The sequence below is a fragment of the Hirundo rustica genome, chromosome 2, assembly GCF_015227805.2.
Source record: "Hirundo rustica isolate bHirRus1 chromosome 2, bHirRus1.pri.v3, whole genome shotgun sequence".
NCBI lineage: Eukaryota > Metazoa > Chordata > Aves > Passeriformes > Hirundinidae > Hirundo > Hirundo rustica.
The window spans coordinates 21,323,687-21,337,051 of record NC_053451.1 but is presented as its reverse complement, the minus strand read 5'-3'; the positions used below and the strand labels follow the sequence as shown (position 1 = coordinate 21,337,051).

The 13,365-nt window shown below is 41.6% G+C and overlaps 2 protein-coding genes across 9 annotated transcripts in view; one reads left to right on the top strand and one right to left on the bottom strand.

Moving 5' to 3' along the window:
- The window catches only part of CMSS1 (cms1 ribosomal small subunit homolog), a 222,888-nt gene that overhangs the window by 31,181 nt on the left and 178,342 nt on the right, over positions 1-13,365 (bottom strand). Inside the window, exon 1 of one of the 8 annotated variants that reach the window (XM_040089154.1) lies at positions 911-1,048. The exons of 6 other annotated variants lie outside the window; for them this stretch is intronic. In XM_040089154.1, coding sequence (XP_039945088.1) covers positions 911-920 — 10 coding nt within the window. In that variant the 5' untranslated portion in view covers positions 921-1,048. Of the gene's footprint in view, positions 1-25; positions 54-910; positions 1,049-13,365 lie in introns of those variants that run through there. One more of the 8 variants, XM_040089152.1, reaches the window with a different exon arrangement.
- The window catches only part of FILIP1L (filamin A interacting protein 1 like), a 188,514-nt gene continuing 176,330 nt past the window's right edge, over positions 1,182-13,365 (top strand). Inside the window, exon 1 of the mRNA XM_040089027.2 lies at positions 1,182-1,399. The gene's annotated coding sequence lies outside the window, so the exon portion shown is untranslated. The remainder of the gene's footprint in view (positions 1,400-13,365) is intronic.

Genomic DNA, 13,365 nt, shown 5'->3' with positions numbered 1-13,365 from the left:
TACTGACTACTGATAGCATTCCCACCTTTTTGGCTCATGGATATTTTGCAGACATCTGTAGTATGCACTTATCACAGTCCTGATTTTTCTCAGATTTTCTCCGAACATGGAAAACTGTACACATGCATAAAATGTAGCATACACTCACATAGATGTCACCACCAAATCATATATCCCACTGAAGAACAACGCTGCAAACAGTCTTCTATCCCAACTCTCCTGCCCATCTTTACACAGAACATGAGAGCTGACATTTTGAGCTGCTCTGATTTCTGCAGCTTTTTTTTATTTAGAAGCCTTCATATGACATAGAAGTATCAGGTCTCCATTTGACAGAGTATCGGGTTGACTCCTATCAAGTTAAACTCTCCTTCAGGCTAAGAACAAATACCCTGACATGTTGCCACACAGTTAGAGTGGCAAATTCCCCAGATTATAAAACATCTGTTGAAAACCAGTTCCCTATCTAAGGCACAAGGGTTTGCTTCCTCCTCCTCTGCATATACTTCACATTTCTCTGCAGTTTGATCTTTGATATTGCAGGTTCTCATCCCCTTTTAAAGCTATCCTAACACCTCAAATTTATACGGTAGTAGAATACACATTTGCGGATTTAACTCACTTTTCCAAAAAGTCTTATTTATTGTAAGAGCAAGTGAAATGAGGGATAATTTTTCATAGTCAGAAACATTTAGGGCAACACTGCACACTGATGCATTAAGGTTTTTGAGAGGAGGAAAGGCATCGGGCTTGTCATCTATGTCAGTGCTCTCTATTTAAGACTATTACAATGCAATCTCATCTGCACAGGCCCTTTGTGAACTGACAAGCAGCTCATTTGTTTAAATGATCAAATAAAGCACATTATGAGTCAATCAGTTCTAACTACCAGGAAAATAAGAGCTCATACCTAAATTCATTTGCTGCAAGCAGATGGCGGATTGCTTTTCTGTCCTTTATGCTGCAGTCCTGTTCCCTTAGATCCTCTCTCCTAAGAGGGGGACATACCGAGAGGTCAGTTTTCCGACAAGGTCATCTGCCTTCAGAGTATGAAGAGAATTGCACAGAAAGTGGGTTGGGCTATATTTAGAGTTTGGTCCAACTCCGTGCCAAGGTCCCCCCCGCTGTCTCTCTCTTGCAGCACCGTCTCAGGTTTATTCTTGCAGATTCTCAGCCCACAGAACACACGAGGATAGGAAAGTCGCTCTGAGCTACTGCTGGATCTAGGTTTTTTTGCAATTTGCTAAAAACAAGTGGATCAGCAGTTCAGATGAGAACTCCTTAAATCCCTCGCTCTTCTAGTCCTTATCTTTTTTTTATTTAAGTGGATTTTCCCTTTTCAGTTGAATAAGGAGAGGAAACTGCCTGGGATAGAGCAAAAAGACACTCCTGAGCTAAGGTAAGGCTGCTTCATTTTTGTATTGTCATTGTAATTACAGAGCAATTGATGATTTGGATCAGATATGCTTCTTCTGCTACACCAGTTCTGCATGTCAGCATTAAGGGTGACATTTTTGGATAATGAAATATTTCACGTAAAAATATCAATTCTCATTAGCACTGTCTATAAGAAATGAGAAAATAAAATGGGTATCAGCATGTGCAGCAGAATAAACACTATCTGATTTTTACCTGCTCAAATTACTTTAAAAAGCACACAGCCATGCCAGTAGACTGTATCATTCTGAAAATGAGAGAATCCTGAATGTGTGGCTATGGGCACATCGATTACATATACAGGCATGCATTTAGATGTGCTGAGTGATGTTTCAGCCACATTATTTTGCACAATATGAGCAAGCATGGCAGCAAGTTTGTGATATAGGGCTTGCTGTAAATGGCACAGATACAAGTTTAAAAAAAAAAAAAAAAAAAAAAAAAAAAAAAAAAAGAACACGTGCTTAAATCCTTGTATAGTTCTGAAGAAGTTGCTCAGCTCCAGAGTAGAGGTAGTATTACAGATCATACTGTATTTGGTTTCCTTTCCACTGTATGCTATACACTGGTTCAGCACTGCTCCTCTTTTTAAAAACACATATGGCTCAACAATTTTCCTCAGCACCATTTTAAACTGTTGTGATTCTTAAGAAAAAAAAAACAAAACCCAAAACCTGGACAGAATACATCACTGCATACCTGTCTGTAAGGAGATCCTAACACACTGCAGGTCACATGGGCATCGTGATACTGTAGTGTGGATCCAGCACGAGGAGAATGTTGTCATGTAAAGACACTCCGGAGCCATGGATTTAGCACTGGCACACACACACACTTTCTAATGCAACATGACCACGGCAAGGCCACAGGAATGGTAACATGAAAAAATTGGGTCAGAAGGTCCACTTGATCCAAAGGTCCAAACGCTGATGGGACAGCACCAAAACATTCTTCACAACATAATCACTGTGTAAAAGCCTTAGCAGAGGCAGATGAAGAAAGGCAGATGGATTCTGGATTAAAAGTAAGCAAAGAGCACGAGAGGTCACCAAGTCATTGTGCATTCAGCTAAGGTGACTGGGTGAATTCCTGCACTTATTTCAAGCTGTCTTTTCTTAAAACAGCTGCTCATCAAATAATGCTGTGCATCAGGTTGTAAAACATTCTAAGTTGGTGAAAGTCTTACCTGCTGAAAAAACTTCTCATTTTGCTTACTTTCAACCACGTATAAGATTTTCTCATTCTTTGCTTCTGATTTTGCTTAGTAATTTATACTTGGAGTCTTGAATTTTAAGTTTATTTGACAGAAGTAATAAACACCATCCATTTCACACCAAATACCTTCCTAGCAGTCCTAACACTCTTTAACAAATGAAAATTATGGTATCATGTCATGGAACCAGCTTGGGCTGTGTTGCATGTGATAACTCAGATTCAACCAGAAGGTTGATATTGTGAGAACTTGAAGAAGAGGCTGTTAAAGGAGGGTTACTGAAGTACTGCAAATGCTTTTATCAAATTTATCAGCAAGTAAAAGGCATCCCAGTGTAAAAGCATCTAGTGCATTGTAAGATCTGAAGAATCTTTTAGAAACAGCAGTTAAACACTAATAGAAAAGGGGAAAAATACGTCTTTATGAATTTTAAATGTTCAGGTTTTGCCTAAAGTTATTGCTTAATGAATTGACTTAGTTTTTGTGACACTCTGTGGTACTAGTCTCCCTTTGTCAGAACATATTACTTACTCCCCCATCAATATTAAAGACATCAGGGATGTAGGGTTGGCTTAAAAAAAGCAGCAGTGATGTGACTGAGATTACTAATGCCGCATTCCAAACACCCCCCCGGCAGAGGGACAGGAACACTGCTGCATCACAGTGGCAGACAGGGGCTGGCTTGTTTTGAAGGAAGGGTCATCACACCCTCCCCACAGGAGCTGAGCCTAAAATGTGTCTGTCACCCAAACTGGTGGGAGGTTTGTTGACACAGGGATGACAGGATGACAGCCCTGGAAAACGGCAGTATGATAATGAATATGAGCATGGCATTACCAGAAAAAGCTAGAAAGAAGCACATCTGAGTGAACAGGACTCATATTCTAAGGTAGACAAACCTCAGCCTGCTTCTAACCTGTCTCTAGGGCCAATCCCACTTGGTGGGTTCTTCCTCTTCCTATTCTCTCCTCATAAAACTCCATTAAAAAAATTCCATGAGCTAGCTTTGTCTTGCTACGGTGTGGTCTCCAATGGGCACAATATGTCCATTCTAGTGGAGACCATCATGGAAGTGGAAAAAAAAAAAAAAATTAAAAAAAAAAAGGAGGAAATTTATTTTTTTCTCCTTTCATGTAAGAAATAAAGACTGAAACCCTTCATTTCTGTTAGTGGGGCTGATAAGGCTGAAACTCACCTCCCTTCCCTGTGGTGGAAGGGCATGGCCATACATATTGAATGACATGTCCAAGGCCGTGCAGGAGGAGGAAGGGAAGGCTTGCCTGATGATGTATGCTGCCAACTGGCCAGGCAAAGCTCCAAGAGGACATTCACTCACTCCTTGCTTTGGCACTGTCCCCCTCAGCTGACAGGTGTAAGCAGGGCCAGAGCCAGATGGGTAAATCCAAACAGCACCGGGGGGATAAGTCCCACCAGCAGTCAGATGCCCCGCACTACTCACTGTATTTACCTTCTGCCTTGGGGGCTTTCTTCTGGTGCAACCAAACAACAGGCAACCCTGGGATTTTTCTCCCTCCCTGCCAAGCTGAACAGACAGAAACAAGCTGGGATTTTGGGGAGAGTCAAAGCATACCTCACCTCATACTGAAACAAGGACCTTTAACAAGAGGTCCTGCCAGGTGGCACAGCACCGATGCTACACGGCTCTGCAGTCATCCTGCAGGAGCCAAGACTCACCTCCATCCACCACCGTCAATGCAGAGCTGGTGCTGCAGCCGGCATCCAGGCAGGGACACCCAAAAGGGGCTTGGAAGAGTGTGAGAAGGGTAAGGGTGGCACTTGGGAGTTACTCTGTGAGAACTTGGGTACAGCTCTGCGTAAGGGAGGAACACAGAATTTGGCATGAAAACAGGTGCCTACAACTGCTGAAGGAGCTCTGCCTTAAATCCTGCACTGAAATTTTCTTTCAAAACCTTTAGTGACTATTGCCACAACTTCTGAATATACTTTCCAGGAATGGATGGATGATGATATGCCAATATATGCTGTATAGAAAAGAGAGATACTTACAGACATAGAAAAATCCCACAGCTACAATTAATTGAACAGTTAATGAAATAATTACAGTCATTCTGCTAAACAGTACTTTCCCCTGAGACGTACTTGTAATAAGGACAGGGAAAAAAAGCAAAGTTCATACAACCAGGCACATAACCCCAACCTTTGTCTGACCTGCTTTCACAAATCCATCTCTCAAAAACGGGAAGGAAAAAACACAACTTTTCCATAGGGTGCCCTGCTGGTAGAGGGATATCTCATTGCAGAAAACAGTCTGTCCTGAGGAGAGGAACAGACCCATCATCTGCATTTTCTTTCAGTCTGATATAAGTGTTGGGCCTGACAGAAAGATCTCCAACACTGGTTTTCACGTTTTGCATTACGTGAGTATTACTTTTAACTGTGGCAAATTGACTGTTGTCTACTCAAAGCACAAAAATCTTCATGCACGCAACTAAGCACAGTAAGGCAAGGGACAAGAAAGCCACTGGAACAGTGAGGTACTCTTCAGGCCTGCAGCACCACACTGCTTGGCAGCTGCAAGTGCCACCTCTGAACTCAGGAATACTGCAGGCAGATCACAGTCTGCTACATCCAGTGCCCTGCTTCTCAGCCAGACAATTTGTGGCCAGAGTCAGAACAATTTTCTGGCTCTCAGTCCTTACTTTGGTGATTATTTAGGATGGGTATACAACCCATCCATGTGAGAAGATGAAGGCTGTCAACATCAAAACAATTCCCAATGACAATCCCACCTATACAATGTGGCATTAAGCTAAGCAGGCAGAAACAGTTAAAACTGGGATTATATAAAACTGATACAAATTTCTTATCCTCCATTACAAAAGCCTAAATTTTTTCAATTGAAGCAAATTCAGTGACCACTACTGATGCTAAAATGCCACAAAAAGTAATCCAACAACACTTGAGTTCTTCTGTCTCAAACACCAGAGTGAAAGTGCATATAGACAGCTGCGAAACAGTAAATTACAATTTTACATAAAACGAAACATAGTCCTGTTAGACGAAATTCTTGGAAGTGAACTTTCACTTTTCACTCATAACTAGTTTTTTAGCATACCAATCTGATCTACAGGCATTCACTTCAACAGAACAGGGTCCAATCCCTAGCACAGGTAACATTGCAAAAAAACCAAAGATCAGTATTTACAACATGGTTGTATTTTAGCACAGTCCTCACACACTTTTCTTGACCACTAACAATATTGTGGGTGAATATGAGAATGAAGGATGAAAAAGAAAATAAATCTCTAAATGGATGTCAAATAATTTAATGCTCTCCCTAAAGAAACAATTTCAAAATCATGTACAAAGTACAGTAAAAATAGGCATTTTATAGCACCTTGTCGGTCTTTAAGAACACTCAATTTAAATAGCAGATGAGCAGCAGCCACTCTTCCTGTCACTGCATTCTCTTCTGCTAACACAACGCTTAGAGATGTCATCCAGTACAACTTGATGCACACCCCCCCTCACAACACCTGCCTAAAAGAGGGGGGCAGCGAGGAAGTCCCACTTGGGAAGAAAGTGAGACTGTACAGGATGAGCTTGTCAGTATATGAGAAAAATGAAGGGTTGAGATGATGTGTCAGGGCTCGTGCGCTCGAGCACCTGCTGTTGCTGTGCAGTCCCTCGCACCCAGCCAAGCCAAGGGGCTGCACATTCCCTGCTGCGCATTCACCCACTCACCAGCGCCAACCCACTGAGAAGGAGAGAGAACCAGGCTGCAGCGGAGTTTCTCAACACAGACAAGTAGACACCAAGAGGTTGAAATTATATGACCTTTTTCGCAACTTGAAGCTCTTGAAGGGGGAAAACCAGAGCTTTTGTTCCTTCTCACACGAATTTTCATCTGATTTCCAGCTGTCTGAGGTGGACAGCACGCAGTCTAATTATAGGTTTATTGAGTCTTCCCAGAGACTGGCTCCTTATGTGGGCAAAGAATTTCACAAATCTCTTTGGGAGACTGGATATTCCTCCGTTTTAGACTTCCCTGTCACAAACATACAAGGCAGGTTTCCCATCAAGTTTGCTCCTTGACACTGAAACAAAAGGAAGAGATGCCAGGCTTCATCAAAGAGTGCAGGGTATGGAGTGATCACTGCAGAAGGCACAACTAGACTCTTCCCTACTCACCTCTCTGTGATGCGTCACTTAAATAGAACTGCTAACACTGAAGACATTTTTATCCTTGAAAGTGCAAAGCTATGCTGAATACTAAGTAGTTAATATTATATTTTACAATTGTCGATGATGTACTGCATAGATGAGTGAATACGCTGTGCTTCCTTTGAGTAAATGCCCAGTTCATGTGGTTAGAGGAGAGTTCTAGAGGATTTACTCGGATGGAAGTCAGGGCATGTATGTGCTTTGTTATACTAAAGAGATTGGGAGCATTCATTGAGAAGGACTCAATGAGAGGGGCTGCTTAGCCTTTAGCAAACCACAAGCACTTCTTCCACCTCAGTTTGTCTTTACCCCAGAGAAAGAAAGAAAGAAAAAAAAAAAAAAAAAAGATGCAGAAATATTCCTTAATGGGGTTTGTTGGAGCCTAAATAACATATGTAAAGGCCTATGGGATTCTGGAAGTGTTATAGGAGAATATTATAGTTGTTTTTTATATTGTGACAGAAGGGACATGAAATCCCTTTCTTTAACACTTTAAAATGTGAAAGTGTTTTTAAAAGTCTTTTTGGGAATCCAAACCAGTTGCATTCAGTTCATTATCATGAAGAACAAACTTGGGGATCACTCTGTGAGAGCCACAACTCAGTCGGATACATTTTGATTCTGAGTTACAATCTTCAGGTTCCACTACTGACAGCCACTATCAAAGGCTTCTTTGTCATGTCTTTGCTATTCAGCAGCTTCTGGGAGAGTGCCCCTGACAGGACACAAGAGAAAGATAAGGGTTAGCCTTATCCAGAGGGTTTCACTACTGCATCCAGCTCAAGGACGAACTGCTGACAGACTCTGCAAAGCTGGGGCCAGAATATACATGGGGTGGGAGAGACAGAAGCAGTGCTTTATCTAGGTCCTGAAGTCTGGACTCTGGAGACAGCCTCATAAGGCAGATGTCCTCTGATATCCTTACGAATTCACATGATGTGAGTCCTTCCTTCGAGACCCTGCTGGGAAATGCAGTCTCCACCTTGTTGATTTACTGCAGGACTGCTGATAAGGAAACTCCTGTAGCAGAGCACTACCCACAGCACAACAGGGACAAGACAGGCAGCATATCTGCATGGGGAGATCAGCACCTTAGCCAAAGTTACAGAAAACAGCAATTGTAAATTATTCCATGTCTTCCAATATGGGAAACTGCATAACCCTCACATCAGAGATACTTCGTCTCTCACTGTTTGTCTTTGGGAGCAGAAAGAATGGCCATCTACAATTAATGATATCAGAGCCCAGCATAGCAACAAAAAACCCCAAACAATACATTAAGTACTGTCATGGTCACTTTATCCTTTGGTTTTTGTTTTAAACTGAACTAATTACTTAGCTCAGCAATGGTCAGGACTGGAAGGCTACACCAGGACCGCAATGAAGGTATAACCCTGGGGAACAATTTTGATTATAGTGAAGGTTTCAGCTGACTACATTTTAATTAATCCAAGTAGTACAGCACTCTGAATCCCCAGATATCCCAGATCAATTTGGAGACTAACATGACTCATTTTATAGCATACTTTAACATTGCTCTAATAAATTCTTCAACAGTTCTTTTAAGTCTCAGAGGTAATCTAATTTCTCTTCTATTTTTATTATGGAGGCTTTCAAAAGACATTTCAACTATGTATCACTAAAATCTTGTGGCTGTGGAATGCTGAATACAGCATCAGAAACCAAATACCTCTTCAACACTGGTATTAATTAAAAGCACAAAAACATTCCTAATTACAAAAGAAGGGGGGGGGTTTCATATTGATAAAGCATTTTAATTTTAAATAGGTCTCTATTATAATAAAGATGAGCCACAGTAGCATTTGGTTAAAAAGCTCAGCACTGAACTAGCATAATAATGTGAGATATCCTGACAAGATAAAAAGCAGGATGTCCAGGGTTCAACACATGGTGCAGTGTCATATACATTTTCTGTATAATCCAGGCTCATGGGAGTCATGCCTAAGGCCTGACAAAAAATCACAGAAATACATGACAAACGAAGAACCAGATCCCAAAATAAGCAAGTTTTGAGTTAATACATCATAGGACCCATAAGATGATGTCATTTATATCTTTAAGTTCAAAAAGCACATAAATTTTCCTGTGCATTCTCCTCTGCATCATGAATTCACCAGTGTTTTGCTGCTGTATGGGAATGAAAATGTTAAATTGCCCAGTGCTCTCCCTGCTTCTACCCAGACACTGATGCAGTCCCAGCATCAGTTAAACGCGACCTGCAGAGGTGGCTGCGTACTGTCCCCATCCAGCAGCAGTAGTTGATGCCAAATCTTCCTCCAAGAGGGATGTAAAAACCAGAAAAAGATCCAGACAGTGTGAAAGGATCAGGAAAACCCCTGAAGGCAATATTCAAGCAGACATGGCTAAACCCAAGAGAAAGGCAGCCAGCACATGCCACTGAAGCCAGTGGCAGTGGTGGCAGGAAAGGGAATGAGGGCAAGAGATGTGGAGCTCTGATTCTGAGCCAGAACATTCCTCCTTCTTGTCATGTAGAAAATGCTTTGTTTTCTGCAAAACCCAACTCTTCTGCACCCCCTGCTCAGGCGCTGGGCAGTCATGGTCCCTGCTAGAGGCACTGCCACACAGCGGGGGAAACACCTGCTCCTGGCAGCTCCTACCCCTGTGAAGGGGTACCAAGTCCCTCCCTGCTACACCACCAGGCCAAATGCAGCCCAACTCTGACAGCTGTTACTGCTGTTACCTACATTTTTCAAAAAGACAGGCACGGAAGAGGCTGGGGGAAAGAAAGAGAAGTAAATTCACACGTCCTTTACCCCAGTGCATTCATAAAGCTGACAAAACCCAACCCAATTAAAATAAAGTATGAATTAGATTAGTTTTCCCAGGGTGAAACTGGTGCGTGCAGGATAAAAAAGTACATCTCACTTCTGTGCAGGAACAATGAAATAAATCTGATTTAAGAGAATGATAATGGATTTCCTCTGGCAACAGGTGAGGTACAGACCTATGCTCACATCTCTAGCAAGGCACCTAGTTCATTATTTTGTTTGCTTCTGCTAACCTAAAAGTGCTACAGATATTGTATTTTACAGCTGTCATTACCCCAGCAGTTATAGTAATAATTTGTTTCAGTAAATAATCACAGAATTGGGTAAATGCAATGGCATTTTCTGGAGCATGTAAAGTTTTTCCAGGCTGGAAAGCAGTCATTCATGCTTAGCAGTAATTGTTTGTGAAACCAATGCTTCAAGAGCTTGGACTGAAAACCTCAAAAAGGAAAAAGCATCAAATTATTACTGCAGAACAGGGCACAGAACCTGACTTTTATATTTATAGAGGCAGTCTCTGCACAGATTTGCAAGTCTCAGCCATTTTATTTATTTTTTTTTCCACACTGGGCAACCAACTGAGTATTTAGTTCAGGTTTCAGAAGAACTTGAGTGATGTATTTAACACCCACTGGGCACACCACCACTTACACCGTGTTCAAGCCAGCAGGAAAGGAACAGCTGCTATTGCTCTCCCTGCCTCAGGTTAAGCACCAGGAATGTGTGATACCACCAGCACTTACATGCTGCAGTCTCCAGTGATCAAGAATCCCCATCCTAATTTTCTATTCCTCACTCATTCCGTATCTTTTAATTGCATCCGAGGATGTGGAAAGGTAACTAACACGGTGCACTTCACCTTGGGCTGACCCTACAAACTGCTTCAAAACTGCAAGCTTGGGCAGATCACAGCCAGGACCTCAGACGGGAGCCCAAGAGAGGTGGAGAAGAGATAGGTCAAAAGCCTCCAACCTGTACAACACAGAAAGCATTCAAGAGACCAAATAGTTCTCAATTTCCAAATTGAAAATGGGAAGCAGAAGTGACTGCAGAGGATTCTAATTCAAAAAAGTGCTGCTGTTCTGGTTTGTTGGTCAAGATTTGTGTTAGCCTGTATTTCACTAAGCACACTTGCAGCCTGCTATTCAAGGGTGAAAAAAAGTTCCTTCTGCTGTACTTTTTGTGTTCAGTTGTGGGGTCATTTTTCTAGGAGAGTTTTGAAGTGTACAGAGCCAGGAATTGGACATGATCACACATCCATAGATCTGTGCTGCATTCAACAGTCTGCTGCAAGGTGTGAGCAACTTGCCTGCAGAACAAACAGAAGCCAATCCCAATCTGTCTCGGTTCCTGCCGCTCCTCTCCGGAGGCCCAAAGCAGGCAGCTGCTCCTCCTCACTAGGAGTGCTTGCTGTGGCATCTCAACAGATTAGGCTCCATTCCCCATGAATCTATACATTATTAATCTTATCTGAAGCAGACAGTGCTGACGCCCAGCTTCCTCAGCGTCTGGAGGAATACCAGCTGTGTCCAGCTCAGCACAAGGAAATTGAATCTATGTATGTATTAAGAAGAAATATTTCCTAAGGATTCAGCATCCTTCCCCTCTGCTTTTCCCTGCGCACTATCAAAGCAACTGCCAGGGGTTCATATGCCTCTCCATAGCTCTGCATGCCCAGGAGCAGCACACTCCTTTCTTTATCTTCTGCTCACAAAATGACTGTGCCACCCTCTCTCACACAAGGACCTGCCCCAACAGCCCATCCACTTGAGTTTTTTTGGATGGGGTACGCAAGGACTGTCTTTATCAGACCAACCAGAGATGCCCAGATTTTGCAGCCAGTGGAAGATACGGCAGCACACTTCTCAGAGCACAGGAATGGACACTAAAGAAAACTACCGTACTCAATTCCTTAAAAAAGTACCTCTGAGAAATCCTTCATGTTCTTGGTTCTAAGGTTCAACAATTTCTATGGTTCTCTTCATCAGCTGTGGAGTGTTACAGACAAGAGATACCACACAGTTGCTAAACTAAATAAAATAGTTCATTGCTACTGAAAGACAACCAAACTGAGAAACAATATCTAACCCTGAACTTAAGAATTGGTTTATAGGGGGTAGCAGGTAAGATTCATATTCATCAGCCCTTCTTAGGAGTGACCCTAATGAACTCAATGGCAAATTACACAAAAAGAGGGTAGAAATGGATTTTTATGGACTTACAGAGCTTTTGAAATCTCTAATCATCCCAAAGATGTCTTAATGGTTGTGTAGACATGGCACAGACTGGTGCATCACAAAAACATGGTTCGACAGGTAGATTAATTCCTTAAAATCCAAAGAGCACTAACTACTGTAGCTAATTTTGCATCAGAAACGTGTTTCTTAGAGCAGTTTTGCATTGCAGGCTGCAGTCCAGCAGTAAGTTGGTTTATGAACAGTCACATTAAGGCACACATGTCTTACCCTCTCAGGGAACTCAGGGGTCTCTACTGTGTCAATGTCACATGTGAAGAAGTGCTATTTTTAAATAAAAACATTTCATTCTGGGGTAAAAAGTGAATTTCAAACAGCTTTTGATCCCCTAAATCAGGAACTGAGACTTTGCTAGCAAGTGGGAGAGTTTTCTACAATTCAAAAGGTTACAAGCAAGCAATGAAAGCAACCTGAAATGGTTCAGTCATTTTTACTGTAGCAAGTGACACACCATGTTCAGACTAATAAAAGCACATCAGTTGTTGTTATGAAAAAGACACTAACTTGACCCACTAGTTTTCCACAGGTTTACAGCACTAATAAATCCATGTTTGTGTCATTAATCTAGAGAACTAATGACCAGTAAGAGTGCAGTAAGTGGTGATTAAAGCAAGAGAAATGCTCCATGTTATTGGAGGCACTGTGTGGTAAAGGAGTATTAACTTCAAAAATCATGCTCATTTTACAGTTGGGCTCGCCAATGAAAGCTGGATTTGGATCATGCTAGTGTATTAACATATTCTCCAGTGTTATGTTATTTTTTAAATTGGTGATTATAATGAAACACCCTGGCTGAACAGTATTACCCTCACCCACTTACACCATCAAAACAAGATGTCAAATTTTCTTTTCCTAAAGCCTGATTTTGGCAAAGCAAGTCATCTGTACTCTCAGGTACTGTTTAGAAAGCAAGATTAGCAGATTAAGCCATTTACCTCCTCAAATATTGCACTTTTGACGTTGCCATACTTGCCACATAGCTTCAGCCATGGCAAATAAAAATCTGTCATAAATTTGTGTTTGACAGGGCTCTTTATGCCTCTTGGAGCAGGCTGACAAGCTTTGTAGCATAAGTCCTGGTATGAAGTACTAGGAAAAAAAAAAAAAGATTTCCAACAAGAAAATTGAAATGTATTATACATCCATATTCAAATTCCACAAGGCAAACCTACTCACATATATTTACTTGGCAAATATTTATGAAGGTACTTTGACTGTTTATCATTGCAAGAGAGGAAGGCTGGATAAGGATTTATATCTCAACAAATTAGCTTTAGCCTATAGCCTTCCCCACACTCATATCTGGGCTTGACCTTTACAGTCACCTATGTATTTCTATTAAGATACTTTCACTAAGCCTTCATCACAAGGCAATGACAATTAGTTCCCAATAACTGATTCTCAATTAACCAGACGTCTTAAGGAGCTGATGTCTCACATAGTA